At 42.4% G+C, this 18,870-nt stretch overlaps 1 protein-coding gene across 10 annotated transcripts in view; it reads left to right on the top strand.

Annotated features, from left to right (window-relative positions):
- The window catches only part of LOC127582015 (retinoic acid receptor RXR-alpha-A), a 104,601-nt gene that overhangs the window by 72,078 nt on the left and 13,653 nt on the right, over window positions 1-18,870 (top strand). For 8 of the 10 annotated variants that reach the window (XM_052036937.1, XM_052036936.1, XM_052036931.1 and 5 more), the window contains 2 exons: window positions 10,840-10,990; window positions 12,356-12,556. In XM_052036937.1, the coding sequence (XP_051892897.1) occupies window positions 10,840-10,990; window positions 12,356-12,556 (352 nt within the window). The remainder of the gene's footprint in view (window positions 1-10,839; window positions 10,991-12,355; window positions 12,557-18,870) is intronic. The other 2 variants (XM_052036940.1, XM_052036939.1) reach the window with 1 other exon arrangement.

Below are 18,870 nucleotides of genomic sequence, written 5' to 3'. Positions count from 1 at the left end.
GAATTGGCTGGCGTCACCAGCGCCTCCTCCCAGGCAGGCCTGGCCTGGGCTTCCTGTTTCTCTCTGAGTTTTATTGCCTGCAGGTGTTGCTCATGCTCCTTAGCTCATAATCTCAGCCCCCACACTCAGCTGTCTCCCTCTTTTATTAGTGTCTGAATTTCCAGAGTGCTCACAATCCTCATTAAATAAAGTAGACGATTTGCAGGACTTTCAGGAAATTGTCCAGTAGTTTTCTGCTTTAACTATCTTGTTTTTTCCCCCAGTCTCTCCTCTCAGACATGCTTGACTAATTGCATAATCTGAGAACTTGAATGGCATCAATAATTTGTTCCTGCTTTATTTCATTCATTGTGATCCGTGAGATTTCGCTCTAGTTTGTGAAGTTATACACCACATAAAATTTTCCAACCCTGCTTCTCCTCCCCTGAACTGTAAGCACTTCTAAATTCTGTCCATCCAAATGGGATGCATCTAGAGATCTTTTTGACTTGCATTTAATAGGACTATAGTAAAATTGGGTCGTACATAATTAGAATTATGAGTAGGAATAGGCCATCTGGTCTTTCGAGCCTGCTCAGCAGTTCATGAAGGACATGACTGGTCTTCTACCTCAGCATCATTTTCTTGCACTTGCCCCATATCGCTTGATTCCTTTGAGTTAAAATAGATTTTTAAATGTTAATTTTTGAGAATTCACATCTCCGGGAAAGAGAATTCCAGAGGTTGACCACCCTCTGAGTGAAGAAATTATTCTTCATTTCAGTCCTAAATGGACTACTCCTCATTCTGAGAATGTGACCCCTGGTTCCAGAATAATCAGCTGGGGGGGGGATATCATTCTCCTTGTTGTCACCCGGTTGAGCCTTAAATTAAACCAATGAGCAGGTCTCATTCATCTAGACCTCTGTTCTTGAGTGTTTAGCCTACTTGATTTCTACCTGTAAAGCCATTCTAGGAACCAGCTGGCTTTATGGTGCAATCCATGTTCCAAACGCTCCCCAACTCTTTCTCCACTACATTGACGACTGCGTTGGTGTGTCTTCCTGCACCCGTGTGGAGCTCATCAGTCTCATCGACTTCACTATCGACTCCCCCCCCCCCCACCACCCGTCCTCAAATTCATTTGGTTCGTCTCTGACACCTCTCTCCCCTTTATTGACCTCTGTCTCCATCTCAGGAGACAGATTATCCACCGACATCTACAGTTACCTTGACTACACCTCTTCCCACCCTGTCACTTGCAAGGATGCCATCCTGTTCTCTCAGTTCCTCTGTCTCTGGAGTAGCTGTTCTCATGATGAGGCTTTCCACTCCAGGACATCCAAGATGTCCTCTTTTATTTCAGAAAGCAGAGTTTATCCCCACTGCTATCGATGCAACCCTCACCTGCATCTCTTCTATTTCATGCACGTCTGCCCTCACCCCATCCCTTCCCTAAACGTAACAGGGATAGAGTTCCCCTTGTCCTCACCTACCATCCCACAAGCTTCTGCATCCAACATATCATTCTTTGCAACTTACGCCATCTCCAACAGGATCCCACCACCAGGCACATCTTCCCCTCCCCTCCCCTCTCCACTTTCCGCAGTGATCGCTCTCTGACTTCCTTGTCCACTCATCCCTCCCCACTTATCCCTGCAACTGTGCTAAGTGTTACACCTGCCTGTACACCTCCTTCCTCGCCTCCATTCGGGGCCCTAAACAGTCCTTCCAAGTGAGGCAGTCCTTCACGTGTGAATGCATTGGTGTCATTTATTGCATCTGGTGCTCCCGGTGCAGTCTCTTCTACATTGGTGAGACCCGACACAGATTGGGGGATCACTTTGTCGAGCACCTTCACTCTGTCCAGGATCTCCCAGTGGCAACCCGTTTTAATTCCACTTCCCATTTCCCACACCGACATGTCTGTCCACGGCCTCCTCTACTGCCAAGTTGAGGCTAGACCCAGATTAGAGGAACAGCGCCTCATATTCTACCTTGGTAGTATCCAACCTGATGACATCAACATCGATTTCTTTAATTTTCAGTAACCATTCCCCTCTGTCCCCACCTTTGTTTTCCCTTATCCCACCGGCCCCATCGCCCTGTCTCTTTCCCCTCCCCCTCCCTCTTGATCTGCCCATCACCCACACATCCTCTCTCTGGTTTCCCCCCTCACCTTCCCTTTATTCTATGGTTCACTGTCCTCCCCTCTCAGATTCCATCTTCTTCAGCCCTTTGTTACTTCCACCCATCACCTCCCAGCTTCTTGCATCATTCCCACTCTCGCCCTCCTCCACCTGTCTAATATTTCCCTCTCACCTGGATTCACCTATCACTTGCCAGCTCTTGCTCCACCCCCTCCTCCCTCTTTTTTATACTAGCTATCTCTCCTCTTTCTTTCTGGTCCTGATGAAGGGTCTCAACCCGAAACATCGACTGTCCATTTCACGCCATAGGTGCTGCCTGACCCGCTGAATTCTCCCAGCATTTTGTGTGTTGCACCAGTTTGATGAATCTTTCTTGCACTCCAATCTCAAAGAACCCTTTTTGGGTAAGAAGATCAAAGCCGTATGCAAAACTCCAAGTCTCACCTTTGCTCTTTGTACTCAACTCTTCTCGTAATAAAGCTAAACATACCATTTGCCTTCCTAATTTCCTGCCACACCTACGTGTTGGCTTTAAGTGACTGGGAGACTTGGTCTCCTTTGAATGTCAATATTTTTCAGTCTGTCACTGTTATATAAAAAAATACTCTGCTCTTCTGTTTTGTGTACTGAAGCAGATGACCTGTCATTTTTCCACATCATATTCCATCTGCTGTTTCCTTGCCCACTTAGCTAGATCAGTTGCAACTTGCATTTGTGGAGTACCTTTAAAACAGCAAAACTTTCGAAGGAATTTACGGGAATATTATCACACAAAATGTAACAATGAATCGCATAAGGTGATAAACCTGGTCTAAGCGATAGGCTTTTAGGTTCATTTTAAAGGCAGAGAAACAAATAAGTTTAGGGAGGGAATTTGAGAGTTTTAGGGTCTAGGCAGCTGAATTAAGACTGACAATGATGGAACAATGAAAATCAGGAGTGGAGAAGTGCAGAGATCTCACTTGAGGGGCTGGAGATTAGAGATTGTAAGGAGTGAGGGATTTGAAAATCAGGGTGATGATTTTCTGGATTGGGAACCATTGTAGGTCAGTGAGCACAAGAGTGGTGACTTCCTGGTGGAGGGCTCTGAAGCACTAGGTGTCTTTTGATACCTCATTCCTCATTTATAATGTGTGAATTTTGAGTATTGATTAGGCCATTAGGTGACCCTGTATCACCCAGTCAGAGACTTGGCTGAAGTGCATGTGTGGACACGTGCACGCAATCAGGGCCATGCAAGGTGTTCCTAGACAGCCATCGGTAGTGTAAAATTTTTGATTTTGCATCTACTTCTCTTTCCCCAAAGTGATGCAGAGGGAAATGCTAGAAGTGTCATTTGCATCAGAACTGTGTTTGATCTGCCCTGGGTTTGTTTGAGGGATAGTTTAGATGCTGTAGTCGTCTCCATCTAATTTCTGCTATTCCTGTGTTGTGCATGAATGATGGATCAGTGTACTTTGTCCTTCACCATATCAGGGTTACAGTATATAGTGAGTTTTTCTCTGTAATTCTGATCAGGAGTGTTGGATGCTGCTATGAAGTGTTCCATTGACATCCTTCATCAAAAAACAAATGCTGTTAAGTTGAAGATTACCTGCCTGTTGGAGAAACCCTTGACGATCATCCTCCTGGGGGAGGGCTTGCCAGACTACTTGCCTTCTACTTCCCAAATTCATTCCTCTTTCACTCAACTGACTCTTATTAATACAATATCTGACACAGAACAAATTTTTCCTCAGCATTTTGCTGCTCTGGAAATATCAATGAGGAACAGGCAGAGTTTGAAGACAGATTGTGAGCTGAAGCATTTTCCCTGTAATTCAGGTGGTCATTGTTACTGTCCACATAAACTGAAATACATAAACCCCAGCTGGGAAAGCCTTCATCTCCTGACTGAGCTCCAGTGGTTGCTCTTCATAAGCCAGTGGTAAAGTCTTGAAGATCACATATTGTGTTTATTTACACAGAATTTACAATTCAGAAGCAGGCCATTTTGCCTAATGGGTGCATATTGGAGCTTGTGATCTACATGAGCTTCTTTCCCTCTTTCAAAGTTTTCAAAGTCGAGTTTATTGTCATATGCACAAGTACATGTACACATAAGTGCAATGAAAAACTTACTTGCACATAACATCATATAAGCAGCATTCACAAGAAAAATATAAACATAAATTATACACAATTTTTACAAGAAAGAACACAATTAGAACAAAAAAAATACAGAGTCCATTTTAGTGCAAATTGATCAAAGTGGTCATAGTGTTGCTAAACTGTAGTGATTAAGGTTTTTCAGGTTGGTTCAAGAACTGAATGGTTGAAGGGAAGTAGCTGTTATTGAACCTGGTGGTGTGGGACTTCAGGCTTCTGTACCTCCTGCCCAGTGGTAGCTGTGAAAAGGTGCTGGGGATCTTTGATGATGGATGTTGCCATCTTGAGGCAGCACCTCCTGTAGATATTACTATTCGTGGGGAGGGATGTGCCTGTGATGTATTGGGTAGAGTCCACTACTCTCTGCAGCCTTACATTTCTGCACATTCAAATCTTTATCTCAACAGCATGTTCTTTGTCCCATATTTGTTTTCCCCTTAAAAGGATCTATGCTATTTGCTTCAAACACTCCACTTGCTTGTGATTTCCATGTTCACAACACTCTCTGGGTAAAGAAGTTCCTTTTAAATTCCCATTCAATTTATTGGTGACAATCTTGTATTCTACATTGCATCTGTACCAGTAATTGGCTGAGGTGAACTGGCAAGGACAGTGATGTTTTGTAAACCTTTCTTTCTGACTTGTAACAACCTCCTTTCCATTTCTTCCATGTCCTGTTTAAAGAGTCTAGTGGATCTTCTATGTCAGTATCGTCTCATGAATTCATATAATTGTAAAGTCATTCATCTCGTTGACAAGCAAAAACTCTGAACTCGTTTTTGTTCCACACTGCAGAATCTCTCATTTTTTCCCTCTGCCTTCCACCCATTACAACTTCAGCTCCTTTAAACTCCACCCCATCTGCTGTGATCACCAACAGCACGCAATATTTAGGGCTGCAGATAATTTGCTAGCGTTTAGCAGAGGTTACCTATGAAATGTTATATATTTGAAACAGGTCAGTGTGTATCAAACAGCACAGCAATTTTCTTTATTGCATATCTGAAGTTAACAGGCAGGCTTGGCCTTTGTTTCTCATCTTGCCTTGTCTTTATTTCAGGGTTACAGAGGATTAAGCAGGATATGGTCAAGCCTAGGCATGAGTACTCAGACAGTTGCAGAGTTGTAATTAAATCATCCCTTATTGTGCCTGCTTATTTTAACTTTGTTTGTAAGTTTGTGCATTACCTGAAATGGTGCATCCTGTCTTTTGTTTGTGCATCTCTCAGCAGCTTTCAGTTTTGGCATAGGGTGAATGAAATTTCAAGCTGCTAATTCAATCCGTTACTGAGGTGATCAGGCCCTCTGTCTTCCAACTGAATCACATTCGTGTGTCCCCACTGCCCCCTCTGGTTGATTTCAGTTTGACTTCCTTGTATCCCAACGCTATCACATTTTATGACTCCCATTATTCATAGCAGAATGATCTCTCCTCCCGTCATGTTTGTCTCTCTTAAAATCGTACTGCACTGCAAATAGTTAAGGAAGATGCACATGGCTGCCTCCTATTCTCTGCTGACTCACTGTCACCCTGTCTGGGATTTCTTCCCTGGACAATTTCTTCCTGGGTTGTTACCTTTTCACTTCCATTCCTTTGTGTTACTTACCCTCTACACTCCCCTCAAACCCCTCCCTGCCAGGGCTATCTTCTTTTTTCGCCTCCCCACCCCCCCGCCACACCCCCATCCCACATCTTCTCCCCACCTATCATATCTAGATTGTCTCACTCCTGCATCAGCTTTAGCTCATCCTCCTCCTGTCCTTGCTAAAAATTGATTTCTTCATACTAAATCACTGAAGCTCTTTGTTGAATTGACGGTTTCAATTGCTGCAATTTAGTTATTGTGAAGAATTCATTTCTGAGCCATTAAATTCCGTCAGGAATTTGATCGTTTTGGCTTGAGTTGTAAGTCTTTTTCTGGGCACAGAACCAAGTTACCCTGGTTTTCACCTTGTTTTGCTCTGAGATTCTTCTACATTTTTATCTTACTATAAAATGGCACCATTTTGAAAAGTGTAGATGAGCAGATAAACTTTGGGGAAATGAATCCTTGCTGGAGGCAGGACATTGATAATGTGGTTAAAGTAACACATGGCTTGCATGTGTAAATAAAGGCATGAAACTTAAAATGAAAGAGATCTTGTTCAAACTTTATAAATGATTATCTAGGCCTTAAGTGGAGTATTGTGGAGAGTGGCATGGTAGCTCAATGATTAGTGCTGCTACATCACAGCTCCAGTGACCCCGGTCCAAACCTAACTTAACGGTGCCACATGGAGTTTACACATTCGTCCTGGATCGTGTGGTTCCCCTGGTGCTCTGGTTTCCCCTCAAAGATGTGCTTATTAGTGGGTTAATAGTCTACCAGAAATTACCCTTGGTGTAGGTAGGTGGAAGGAGAATCAGGACGGAGTTAATGTGCATACGAGACATCGGTTACAGGGAAATAAGTGGGGGGGAATGGAACTGAAGGGATTGCTCTGAGAGTCAGCATAAACTTGGTGGGCTAAATGGCCTTCTCCTTTGCTGAAAGAGAATATGTGAATATGAAATGTTGGAAAGTCTGGGGACCACCTTTCAGGAAAGACGTAGTAGAAGTTGTGGCATTTCCAGAATTTAGCAAGAGAATGGATGGTCAGGGTCCTTGCTTATGAAGACTGGTTACTCCTGTACCAGAATGGGAAGCAGCCATTGTTCTTACTCTTGACCTTATATAGTGATCCCCTGGGTTAGACAAAAATGAGTTCTCCTGCTAATGTCCAGCGATCCCTGCAGGGGTTCCTACTCCAGATGATTGCCTGGTTACTCCCCACTAAATGGAGAAAAGAAGTTGGATTAGGTTTCTGCCCCTAATCACTGTCCAATGAATTTATTCCCTTCCCAGGTTAGAGATGGGATATTCCTGCTCTTGATCACTGCCCAGTGACTCCTTCCTTTAGAAAACAAACTGAAGCATTTTCAGCCATCTTCAACCCAAAATGCCAAGTGGATGGTCCATCTTGGCTTCCTCTTGGGTCTCACCAGATCAAAGGGCAGGGATCAGGATGTTGACCTGATGTCAACATGTCAGGCAGCACTTTTAGGGACAGAAAAACAAAGTCAATATTTCAGGTCCTAAAGCAAAATATTGCAAGGCTGAAAATGTGAAATAAAACAAAATGCTTGGAAGTGCAAAGTAGGTTAGGGAGTGTTACTGGAGAGGAAAGAGTTAACGTTTCAAGTCATCAGAAAAGTCATCAGTCTGAAGTGCTAACTTTTTTTTATATCTACTGAAATACTGCCTGGTGTGCTGAGTTGTTCCAACATCTTTTGCTCTTATTTCAGCTTTCCAACATCTCCATTAACTTCTTTGTGTATGTTCACTATGGGTTTGACCAAACTGTCCAGAATGTTCAAGGTTTAGAATTATCCAGATGGGCAAGATAGTTAATACTTAAATAGAATAAAAATAATCTAATTACTAACATCAAAATCTGCCCTCCTGATTCTGAGATTATGTTCTGTCTCTCAGGGTCATTGTGGCAGTGGTGTTAATTGGAGGCGTAGGGGGATAATTCAGTTTGATTAATTTTGATTTAATGAAAAGCCTCAAGGTAGGACTGCACCAGTCATTACTCTAAAGAATCACTCGGGCATTTAAATTCTGCTGTGAGAAATTTCATCCCGCTCACAACAGTCTTGTCACTTCTGGGCACAGACTCTCACTGAATTGTTTTTATTTGATGAAAACACTTAGTTGAGGTATGACCGTGTTCTCTTATGAGAGAAGAGATTTAAGAACTGGATGAGAATACATGGATGATCAGAACTGCACTTAACCAGATTGGTGCCTCCAGAAGTGAGTTGTGGAGAAATCCCACAAGAAAACAGGTCCTTTGGCCCACCAATTCCAATCCAACATCAAGCACTCATTTTTATTTACACTAGTCCTACTCTAACTCATTTGATTCTCCCTATATTCCCATCAACTACCCCACCACCCCACAGATTCTACTGCTTATTTACACCAATTTACAGTGGCCAACTGCAACCTGCATGTTTTTGGGGCATGGGCAGAGAAGCTAGAACATCCAGAGGAAACCCATGCAGTCACAAGAAGAACATGCAAACTCCACACAGACAGTGCCAGAGATCTGTATTGAACCTGGGTCACTGAAGCTGTAAGGTAGCACTTCTACTAGCTGCGTCACTGTGCGACCCCAAATGTGAGATTAATGTAATCTGGGTGTGCATACACCCTAGGTCATTGATGTAACATTACCCAGAGGTATACAGACTTGTTCTTTTTCATGTACATAATTCAGGGCAGGCACGGTAGTGTAGCAGTTAGCGTAACACTATTACAGCAGCAGCAATCCAGGTTCCATTCCCGCCGCTGTCTGTAAGGAGTTTGTACGTTCTCCCTGTGTTTGCGTGGGTTTCCTCCGGGTGTTTCAGTTTCCTCCCACATTCCAAAGACGTATGTGTTAGGAAGTTGTGGGCATGCTATGTTGGCGCTGGAAGCATGTCAACACTTGTGAGCTGCCCTCAGAACATTCTATGCAAAAGATGTATGTTGGTGTGTGTTTTGATGTACTTGTGACCAATAAAGATATCTTATAAAAAGGGAAGTGGAGACGAAGGCCATTTGCTGTAATATAGTGTAGGGGTGTACAACGCCCTGGGTTATTGCTGTAATAATTAATGTAACACAATCAAGAATATATAGGCACCCAAAAAGTTGTGGGGTCAAATCAGAGAACATGTATGGATCCATAGTAATAAGGAACAAAAACAGAAACAACAGGTTAGGCGGCATCTGTGGAAAGGGAAACAGAATTAATGTTTCAGGTTGAAGATCCTTCATTAGATTTCCAGCATCCAAAGTTTTTTGGACTGTTAACAGTAATAAAGATCTTATTATACCCAGATGAGTGTTGAATAGGTAAGAATGGAACAAGGCAAAAGTATGTTATTTAAGATTATTTAATATGGACTGACTGGTGATGTCAAGTACCAAAATCTGCTGAGAAGATGAGAGGGAGAAAAGCCCAGTGGCTATAGTCACAGAGAATTTAATGTGTCATTTTGTTAGGGCATGTTTCAGTACCACTGCAGGAGCATTAACCTGATGTGAGAAGGAAACCCCTAGAATGCTGGATATGAGAAAAGAGATTTAAGAGATGATGAGGGTTTACGAGAGGAATTGGAGATGGAGGAGAGCTCCCTTTATGTTGTGTCATCAAATGCTGCCATTGTAGATGCATACAGGATGTTTGTCAGAGTGGGATGTTCTAAGTTTCGCTTTGAATGTCTCAGAATCTGTGAAATTACCTTTTATGCAGAGGTGAGATTCATTACATTGGTGATGCAATGTTGTGTACAGACTGAGCTTGCATTGGCTTTTCCATTCAAGGTAGGTTGGGTAACATTCCAGAATTGTATGCAAAGTACTGTTTGTTCAAGGGAGCGCAAATTAATTACAACATTCTCTAAAGCCCTTAGTACTTTCAAGGACTTGCTGTAAGTACACAACTGTGTAATGAGATGGTTTGGTGTGGCAAGCTGCCATTGACATATAGCAGTCAGTGATGCACATAACATAGTCCCTTGGAAAGGTGCTGATGAAAGCTTGTGCTGTGTATGGTTTGTGGTTCTTTTTAATATTGTGATCCTCAGCGTTTGAACTTGCTTTAATTGCTGTTAGTTAAGCTTGCTGTGCGCTTTGTACAGAGCAAAACAAAACCGCTACATTCCTTGGTCTTTGCTGAGTGCACTACATTCCAGAACTGTATGCAATGGCCTTTTGCTCAAGGGAACTGTGCTGATAGGGAATTGACACCAGTTTAGTTTCCCTAAATAAGACAGACAGTGGAGCAGGAGCAAAGCACCCTTCTCCTAATTGCTATCCAGTAATCCCTGCTTCTCTGTGTAACTGGGCATGGCAGAATTGTATTTCAGCAGCTTTCTGCTAAGCTAGCAGATAGTTAATACCTTGAAGTCCCATGCCCATATGAAAATAGTTCGGTTAGATCCTGCACCCTCGGCCATCAGGATTTCCTTGGGTCCCACTTTCCCATTAAAATGGATTCCCTAGGTCCCAGTTTGCATGAGAGGAGCTCCCTGAGTCCGGAGCTTCCAAGAAAAGGATTCTCATGGGTCCTCCAGCCCGCATGATTAGATTCCCCAGGTCCCATCCTCTGTGCGAGGGTCTTCACACCTCCACTTGAGGCAGCCTCCCAAGTTCACGAGCCCCCTTTTGAGTTGGTTCCCTGAGGTCCTGTACTTAAGGAGTAAACAGGAGGAGCAGTGAATCTGATGTTATGTGGTAGCATTATGAAAAAAATGGAATTTCTTTGGAATGAAAAAGGAACATCAATGTAGTCCTAAAATGCTGATCTCTATCCTTGCCTACTGATTAAAGGATGCTATTGATGCTTAGTATTTATCACCTGGTTTCCACATATATCTGTTTCACTTGGGGAAGAGCAGAATAACTCAGCCTGTATAACGTGGTTAGAAGGGGTCCTTTTAGTCTATATAAGAAACTGTTCAATTTCTTATTTTACTCTTCTGTTGCAGGTAAACTCGCCTATGAATTCAGTAAGCAGCACAGAGGATGTGAAACCACCTTTAGGAATCAATGGCGTGCTTAAGATGCCATCTCACTCCTCAAACTGTCCAGTTTCGCTCACCAAACACATCTGTGCCATTTGTGGGGACAGGTCTTCAGGTGTGTGGATGTTTCTAGTCACTCTGGCATTCAATTGCTCTGCACCAATATCACGTTAGTTCGGTCATTACCACTCGACAGATTTGCTTGTTCTCATCTTAAATTTTCCTCTTAAAGGGGCTCAGCTTGGAGTTAGTTCTCTGTCCAGTTATCTTTTTGTCCAACATCATACAATGCTTAGCGTTGGAAAGGTTCTGCTGATACCTGAGTTAGTGATGCACAATGGACAGGCTGTGGAATGGTTGGGTCCAGTCTGCCCCAGTGGCTGGTGAACTGTGTTCACCACCTTTTTTACTGCCCTTGCCATTGTGGCAAATTGGTCTCCAAAGCTGGCTCTTGATCCATAGGCCTGTTGGAAGTGCCAACCTATCCCACAGAAGTGCCTTGACAGCTGATTAAGCCTTGCCCTCAGGCTTACTGGTGATCAAGCTTTCAAAAGGCTTTGAATATCTGCACATTCACCGCATTGAAAAATACTCATAAACTGTTAAAAAAAAATCAATCACGCTATTTAATAAAATATATTAGTTTTATTAAAAAAATTAGAAGTAATTAAAACAACAGTCAAACATTTGAAATGATTGCATTTTTAATATGTTTGACAATTAAATATATTTAAAGTAACATGGTTCAGAAAGTGCAACCTCTTTCCCTCAGAGCCATTCCACTCTGTCAAAATGAATGGAGTAACTGCAAAGAAACTGCCAAATGATGGCACTCTGCCACTGGATTCCATGAGGATTCCATTGCTGGAATGCAGCCAGAATTGACAATGGGGAGACTGTCTCAAAGTTCACCATTTCTTTCTTTACATGAGTAGTTCTCAAGGGATTTAGATTGTCAGTCTATCTTGTGTGCCAATGCTGGATTAGAACACCTTGTGTAAAGTATGAAGCTGGAGACACATGTTCATAATGCTATCTTGCAAGAGAAGCACTCATCATGGAATCAGGGACAGCCTCTGGTAAACCTTAATTTGCTTCAGCATGTTATAAAAAGCAGATAGTAGAATCCCTGTAAAATAATAGAACAATACAGTGCATAGGAGGCCAATTGACTTGTTGAGCCTGTATTATCTTTGAAAGAGCTAACTAATTAGCCCTACTTGCCTGATTTTTTTTTTGTCTTAAACCTACAAATATTTCCATTCAAGTATTTATCCATTTTCTAGTGTGGAAAAGTATGATCAGTGTGCTGTGGGATTTCTTGATCTTGGTTAAAAAGTGAACAGAGTAAAGTGCTCCCAAAGTTACTGATCACCTGTTTGTACTAAGCATCTCTCTCTGTAGGTTGAGTTGATCATGTTGCATTTATGTTACATAATTTCGTACACAATTTTAACAATATTCCCTCTCATTCTTTCAGGCAAACATTACGGCGTTTACAGTTGTGAAGGTTGCAAAGGTTTCTTCAAACGCACAGTGCGCAAAGACCTTACCTACAATTGCCGTGATAACAAGGACTGTATAATTGACAAGCGTCAGCGTAACCGGTGCCAGTACTGCCGTTACCAGAAATGTCTTGCCATGGGGATGAAGCGGGAAGGTATGGGCGCAGACTTCAGAGGTGTGTCTAGTTAGGCTAAGGGATGTGTGCAGGGCTCGTTCTGCGGAGGCTCTTGGTGACGTGCAGCTTTATTGCAGAATAATCAACACTGAAACCACTTATGCAGCTCCAAGGTGCCACCTGGTGTGTAGTTTTGTTCTTTCATTCTCCTCTATGCCCACTACGAGACCCTTGCTCTGGGTTATCCTGGGGGTAGGATGTGATTTAAAGAATAGAAACAAGACCAATGATGTCTTGATGTCAGTAAGGGTCTGCAATAAAATCAGAACATGGGTGGGATGTTGATATCAAAACTTAGCTTGATCTTGACTTCACCCAAATTTCAGCAGGAATCACAGGATTGTGATCAGCGGCTGGAACCCCGGCTGATTTCCCACTCTCGGGCCTGGGGATTAAAAGCCGGTGATCAAGAGCAGAAACTCTGGTTGACATTTCCACTCATTCTCAGGCAAAGAGCATTACCGATATCGCCTTGACTGAGATCAGCCAAATCCTCATTGGTCAAGAATGATACCTTTCTGTGTGATGTAGGGCTCGTTCTCTACATTTACCCAGTTAGTTATTTATTTGCTTTCTTTGTTCTCTTAAATTATTTTCTTCCTGCTGTTGGAAAAGGGCCCTGGCCCGAATTCTGACTAATCTGAGGATTTGTCTTATCCTTTGTTCCATCTAATCATTTCTGGCCTCCAGCTCTTTGCCATTTGAGGGGTTTTCCTTGACTTCCAACTCCAGAATGGGGGTCTCCTCCTTGGGCAATATGCATGCACAAGTAATGGAGAATGACTCCCAAGTATTATCTCTAAACTCCGCCTTTAATCAATGCAGAAGTGATTCTGAATTCTATGATTTAAAAAAAATCCTCAAATATCATAAGTCTAATAATGCTAAATAGTCAGAAGATAAGTGCAAAATCTGTCACTGTTTGGAGTCTGGGCTGAGAAGGGAGGTATCACTGGCACTCTGTTGGTGCCCCTTGTGTGGTTTACTGACAGTGAATACATTCGGTAATCCAGCTGCTGTTCCCATTGCTGATGCACAGGACAGGCTCCGGTACCAAGTTATGGAGATGTCACTGTCAAAGGTGAATATTGAGACTCTAATCATAGCTCTCTTTCAGTGGGTGAAGTTATTGACTTTCACAGCTTGTGCCTTAGAGGCCTGATTTAATTGATTGTTAACCCTTCAATGTCTGGTAACATGCTTACAACAAAGATTTGCAGGTTTCACATTGGCTGCTGGTCCATTCCAGAGGCGCAGAAATTTCATTTTCTGTACTTGCCTCCCACTGCTGGATATGCAAAGCGTGACAACCTGGCTGTAAGGGGAAAGCTTTCAGTGACAGCATGACCTTACTGCTTCATGACCTGCCAGTGGAGAGCACATGTTGTTCTAGCAATGAACCTTGTAATGTTAGGTCACTGAAAAGTCACTTAATCAATCAAATATGTGATGAATTGAATTTTAAAGCATGAGAGGAGGTCATTTGGCCCAGCATGCCTGTGCTGGCTCTTTGAAGAGCCTTCCATGTAGATCTATTCCCAGGCTATTTGCTCAAGGTCCTGAAATTTTCAAGCATTTATCCAAATCCCTTCTGAAAATTGCTAATAAATCTTCCATTACCCTTTCAGACAGTTGATTCCAGCTCCTAAAATATATATTATAAAGAAATTAATTTTCTTCATCTTGACACTTGATCAATTGATACAATTTTTACACTTTGGTTACTGATCCTCCTTCCGGTGAAACAGTTTAGAGTTCTGCAGTGATACAGCACAGTGGAGGACTGTTTGGCCTATTGTGGCTATGTTGGTGTTTTAAAGGAGCTGTTGTCCTTTTAGTTTTTCTTCATATTCCTGCAGATGAGCTCTCTTTGAATACATGTACATATGCAGATGTTTTTGAAGGTTCTTCTTGGATCTGATTCTATCATCCTTTCAGGTGGTCCATTCTGGATTTTAATAACAACCGTTGAAGAAACAGCTTCTCATCTTCTCCTTTAGTTGTTCGGCATTTCTTAAATCCATGACTTTGGTGACTGATTCATTCTCCAGACACAGCAAATTTTCCCTAAAGCTCTTGTAATTTTGAATGCTTCTGATGTGTCTCCCACTAACTTTCTGTGCTTGAAGAAAAAAAATTCCAGCATCTCCAATTGCATTAAGTAGCCAATTATTCTCATCCACATTTCTTCTCTTCCTCCTCCTCCGCACCCTCTCCAATGCTTTGACATCCTAAGGTGTGTGCACAGAATTGAGGCCTCACTGGTGGTTTGTAAAGATTTAACAATAATTCCTTGTTAGCACCACCTTACACTATTACACGCTACTTCAGTAGTATAGCATTGGTTAATATTTTGGTGTGATAGATCCATCAGACCCTTTGAAGATGTGATGGCTTCCATGGTTAAACAGCCTGACAACTCTCATTGGCTCACATTTAGATGTCCAGTTTGCAGTGAAAATTGTGCTGAAAGTGGTACAATGATGGGGAGAATTTCACAAACTTTCCATCAAATACCCCAGATTGGGATTAACAGATAACATTGAGCAATGCAGAAGGAAAAACGGGGAGAGAATGAGACTTGGACAGATTGATATAGAGGCTGTATGCAACTGATGAAAATGCTTTGAATTTTATAATTGAGATTAATTGGCAGAATGGATTAATTAAGGAACCAAATAGAGGAAAAAACAGCCATTCCTAATCAAATTGTGACATGCCTCAGGAAGTTGGTCAGAGTTTCATTAGAACAATTTGTGTCTGTTATTTAATGAAAGTCAGTACTTGCTGGCTTGGGGCCAAGGTCTAAAATCTGAAGCGAGTTACACAGTTGATGAGCGTGGGATTGGGGGCCAGAACTTGAACCCAGGCAATGGAACCACGGCATGGGCCAAGAATGCAAGGCCAGTGAGCGGGGCAGTGTGGCCGGCATGTGGGCCGGATCGCCTTATTAGAAGGCTGCAGCTAGTTTCACAGTTTGTGGGATGACATTTTGTCAGATGTTGATGAAGGAGCAGCAAGCTGCAGTGGAGACGTTTGTTGCTGCCAGTTTCTGGCAGCCTGGTGAGAAAGAGCAGTCGGCTGACGCCTGGGCCAGAAGCAGCTTCCTGTATCAGACTGCCTTGTGCCAACCAGCACGTACCAGCAATCAACACAGGAAACTAGAAGGCAGCTAGCGCAGGGGAGCAGTGGGAGCCACCGAGGAATTCCCAACAGAGGGACCAGAAATACTGCTGCAGAGGGAGGCTTTTGGCAGAGAGCCCTAAGATAGAAACAGGGATAGTGAGTGGCCTGTAATGTGGGAGTGCTTTGTATGTGGCATCAGCTGTGTCACTCCTGATCATCTGACAGCCAATGTTTGCAAATATATCTTGTCTTGTGATGTTTCAAAATACTTCATGTAGAATTAATTTATACAATAATAATGAGGCAATGAAATCCAGCAGCTATTTTAAGCACAGATAACTGAATCAATTCCTGTGTTGTTCTTTCAGGGTGGTGTATTGGCCAGAACGCGCTCTGGCTGTTCCAACAGCATAATGTTGTTCTTAGTTACAGGAACAGAGAGGAGAGGCTCAGGATTATGACCTTATTGAAGAGTAAGACCTCTGGCAGCCCAGCATTGTTTGGGAAGAGGATGCGGGGAGTGGGGAGAAGAGAAGTGTATTAACAGAGAGAATAGTGGTGTGGATGGGAAGGAGGATACTGGGCAGTTTGTTTATGTTTTGGGAATGTTGTAGGAACTGGATACTATGTATAGATGGGGAGAGAGAAAGCTGACAGCCATAGGGTTTTGGCTGGGAGGGAGAAAGCTGGCAGCAATGGAGAGGTATCGGTAACCACAGGGATGGGGGAAAGGTGGCAGTGATGGGGAGGTATTCGTGGGTAGAGAGAATGCTGGCAGTGATGGGAGATGAGTGTGTTATTCATGATTATCTTTATTTGGTGGTTTTGTATATATGTTAAATATGATAACCTAGGATTCGATAATTCCAAGGTTCTCTTCAGTTCTTTCAAAGCACATCTCCCCTGATTTATACAGGGTTCCGTTCACCCATCACACCAATGTCATAGAATCAGGAAGCACAGAAATGGGCCATCTGGCTTGTTGCCTTCATCTTTTCTCTGTCCTGCTTCATTTGAATTGTAAATTCTCTTTCTTGTTTTCAAATCTATGCATGACCTTGCCTCTCATGCAATCTCCTCCAGCCCTGTAATCCACTATGATCTTTGCACTCCTTTAATTGCGGGCCCTTGCCAATAACCCAGTTTTAATTGCTTCCTTAATGGTGGTTGTGCCTTCAGCTGCCTAGAAGCAAAGCTAAAATTCCTTCATTATATTCCTTCTGCTTTAAGGCTGTACCACAACCCACCTTTGGTTAAACTTTTAGACATCTAGCTCAAGTCTTTTCATCTGGTTTGGTGAGAGATTTTGTCTGGTAACCTCCCTTTGTACAAATTTTTAACTTTAAATATGCTAAAAATCTTTATTTGGAGCAACCTGGCTGCTCCCTATTGAGAGAATACAATCACAGCAGCTTCACTCTGTGCTGGGTGATAACTAAATGAGTGATAAATTTAAGTGGTAATCAACGAATTGCCAGGGCATAGTGGTGATTGATGCAGAGTAATGGAGAGTGAAAAATTAGATCAGGATAAGGGAGTGGCTAGGCTTTTGTGGATGGGTCAGGAGACTCGTATTTAGCTTTATATTATTTATAACCAGGGATCAATTTAGATAGAGGAACTTGTCTACTTCCTCGGTAGAGCCCCGTAGGAACTTCCTATTGCCACACCTGTGCTGGCAGTTTTTGGTACATGCTAATCGTCTTGCACACTACTTTTCAAATTTCAAATCTCTGTTGAATTCTTCGTGGGCCCCATACATCCTTTACCAAATACCATAGTCTCATTCGAAGTGAAGTTTAATATAGTCGACTAGGGAAATCAGGCTATGCATTGAATCTTAAACCACATGAAAGCTATTCAGCCTATCGTACCTATACTGACCTTTAGTAAGGGCTATCCAATTAAAACCAATCCCTTGATCTTTTCCCCACAAATATCTTCGTTTCAAACATGTATTCAATTCTCTCGGGAGTTTTCATTTTAATTTTAAAATTTTCATCTTTGTACTCAAATTATGCAAGGCTTCATATCTTCCTTTTCTGTAATCTTCTTCACCTCTGCAATTCTCTGAGATTTCTACATTCTTTGTTTCTGAACGCTTGCCTTTTCTTGACTCTTGTTGCTCTACCATTGGTGCCATCATCTGCCTCGGTTTCAAGCTCTGAGCTTCACTCCCTTAATTTATTCTTCACTCCCCTTTTTATAAGATGTTGCTGTTTGAGCAAGTTCTGCAGGAACAGATCTTCACCATGTTGCAGTTTCACAGTTTTCTCCTGTTGTCTGGAACTTTACCTAAATGTGTGTCAAAAGATGTTCAACATGAAGAGGATTTACGTCAATGTTATTCCAATCATTGCTTCTTATTGCTTTTCACACAAACCTACGGACAACATTAAGGAAAGGAATAGCATTTATTTCATTACTGGTGCGTACAAGTCTGGCTGTATGAAATTGAGGCAGATTTCTGGTAGGTAAATCCTGATGGGGACCTAACCGTCATTGTATAACAATGATGAATTGTAATACTGGGTGTGGATCTAGTACTAAATAACATTGGAGTGCAGTACTGGTAGTTACAGATTGAAAACTGCATAAGACTGAGGATCCAGTCTTGGCACTTGTTTTGGGTGGTGTTCTGGCAATGAATTGGGTAGAGGTGCACCTTTCCACACTAGACATACTGCCTACACAGTTTGGCACAAAAAAAGGGCAGAGGTAGCTTTGGAATTAAATGGTGAATAGTCATCTCTGTTGAGGTAACCTGAATATCTCATCTAGTACAGTAGTGATTAAAGTGTGACCCATGCTGTGATGTTTTGGTCCTTGCACACTAAAAAAGATACGAGATCCCACCAGTGGAACCCTTATATCCCACAGCTGTTGCTTATAAATCTACTTGGAATTTGTGTTTGGAATCTGTCTGCTTTGCATAAATTTGCAGACTTCCTCCTTGATTCTGCTTTTGGATCTTATTGCACAGAAGGAGGCCATGTGATCTGTTGTGCCAGATCTTGGAAAGAGTAATTAGCTCTACTTCCCTGCTCTTTTGCGCTAGCCCTTCACATCTTTTCTTAGAAGTATTTTTCCAATTCCATTTTGAAAATTGCCACTGAATCTGCTTGCACTGCCATTTTAAGCAGTGCATTCCAAATCATAACTCACTGCTCTCAAAACAACTCTTCATC

Source organism: Pristis pectinata, chromosome 23 (assembly GCF_009764475.1).
Source record: "Pristis pectinata isolate sPriPec2 chromosome 23, sPriPec2.1.pri, whole genome shotgun sequence".
Taxonomy (NCBI): Eukaryota; Metazoa; Chordata; class Chondrichthyes; order Rhinopristiformes; family Pristidae; genus Pristis; species Pristis pectinata.
The sequence above is the reverse complement of the archived record's forward strand: the minus strand, read 5'-3'. Positions and strand labels throughout refer to the sequence as shown.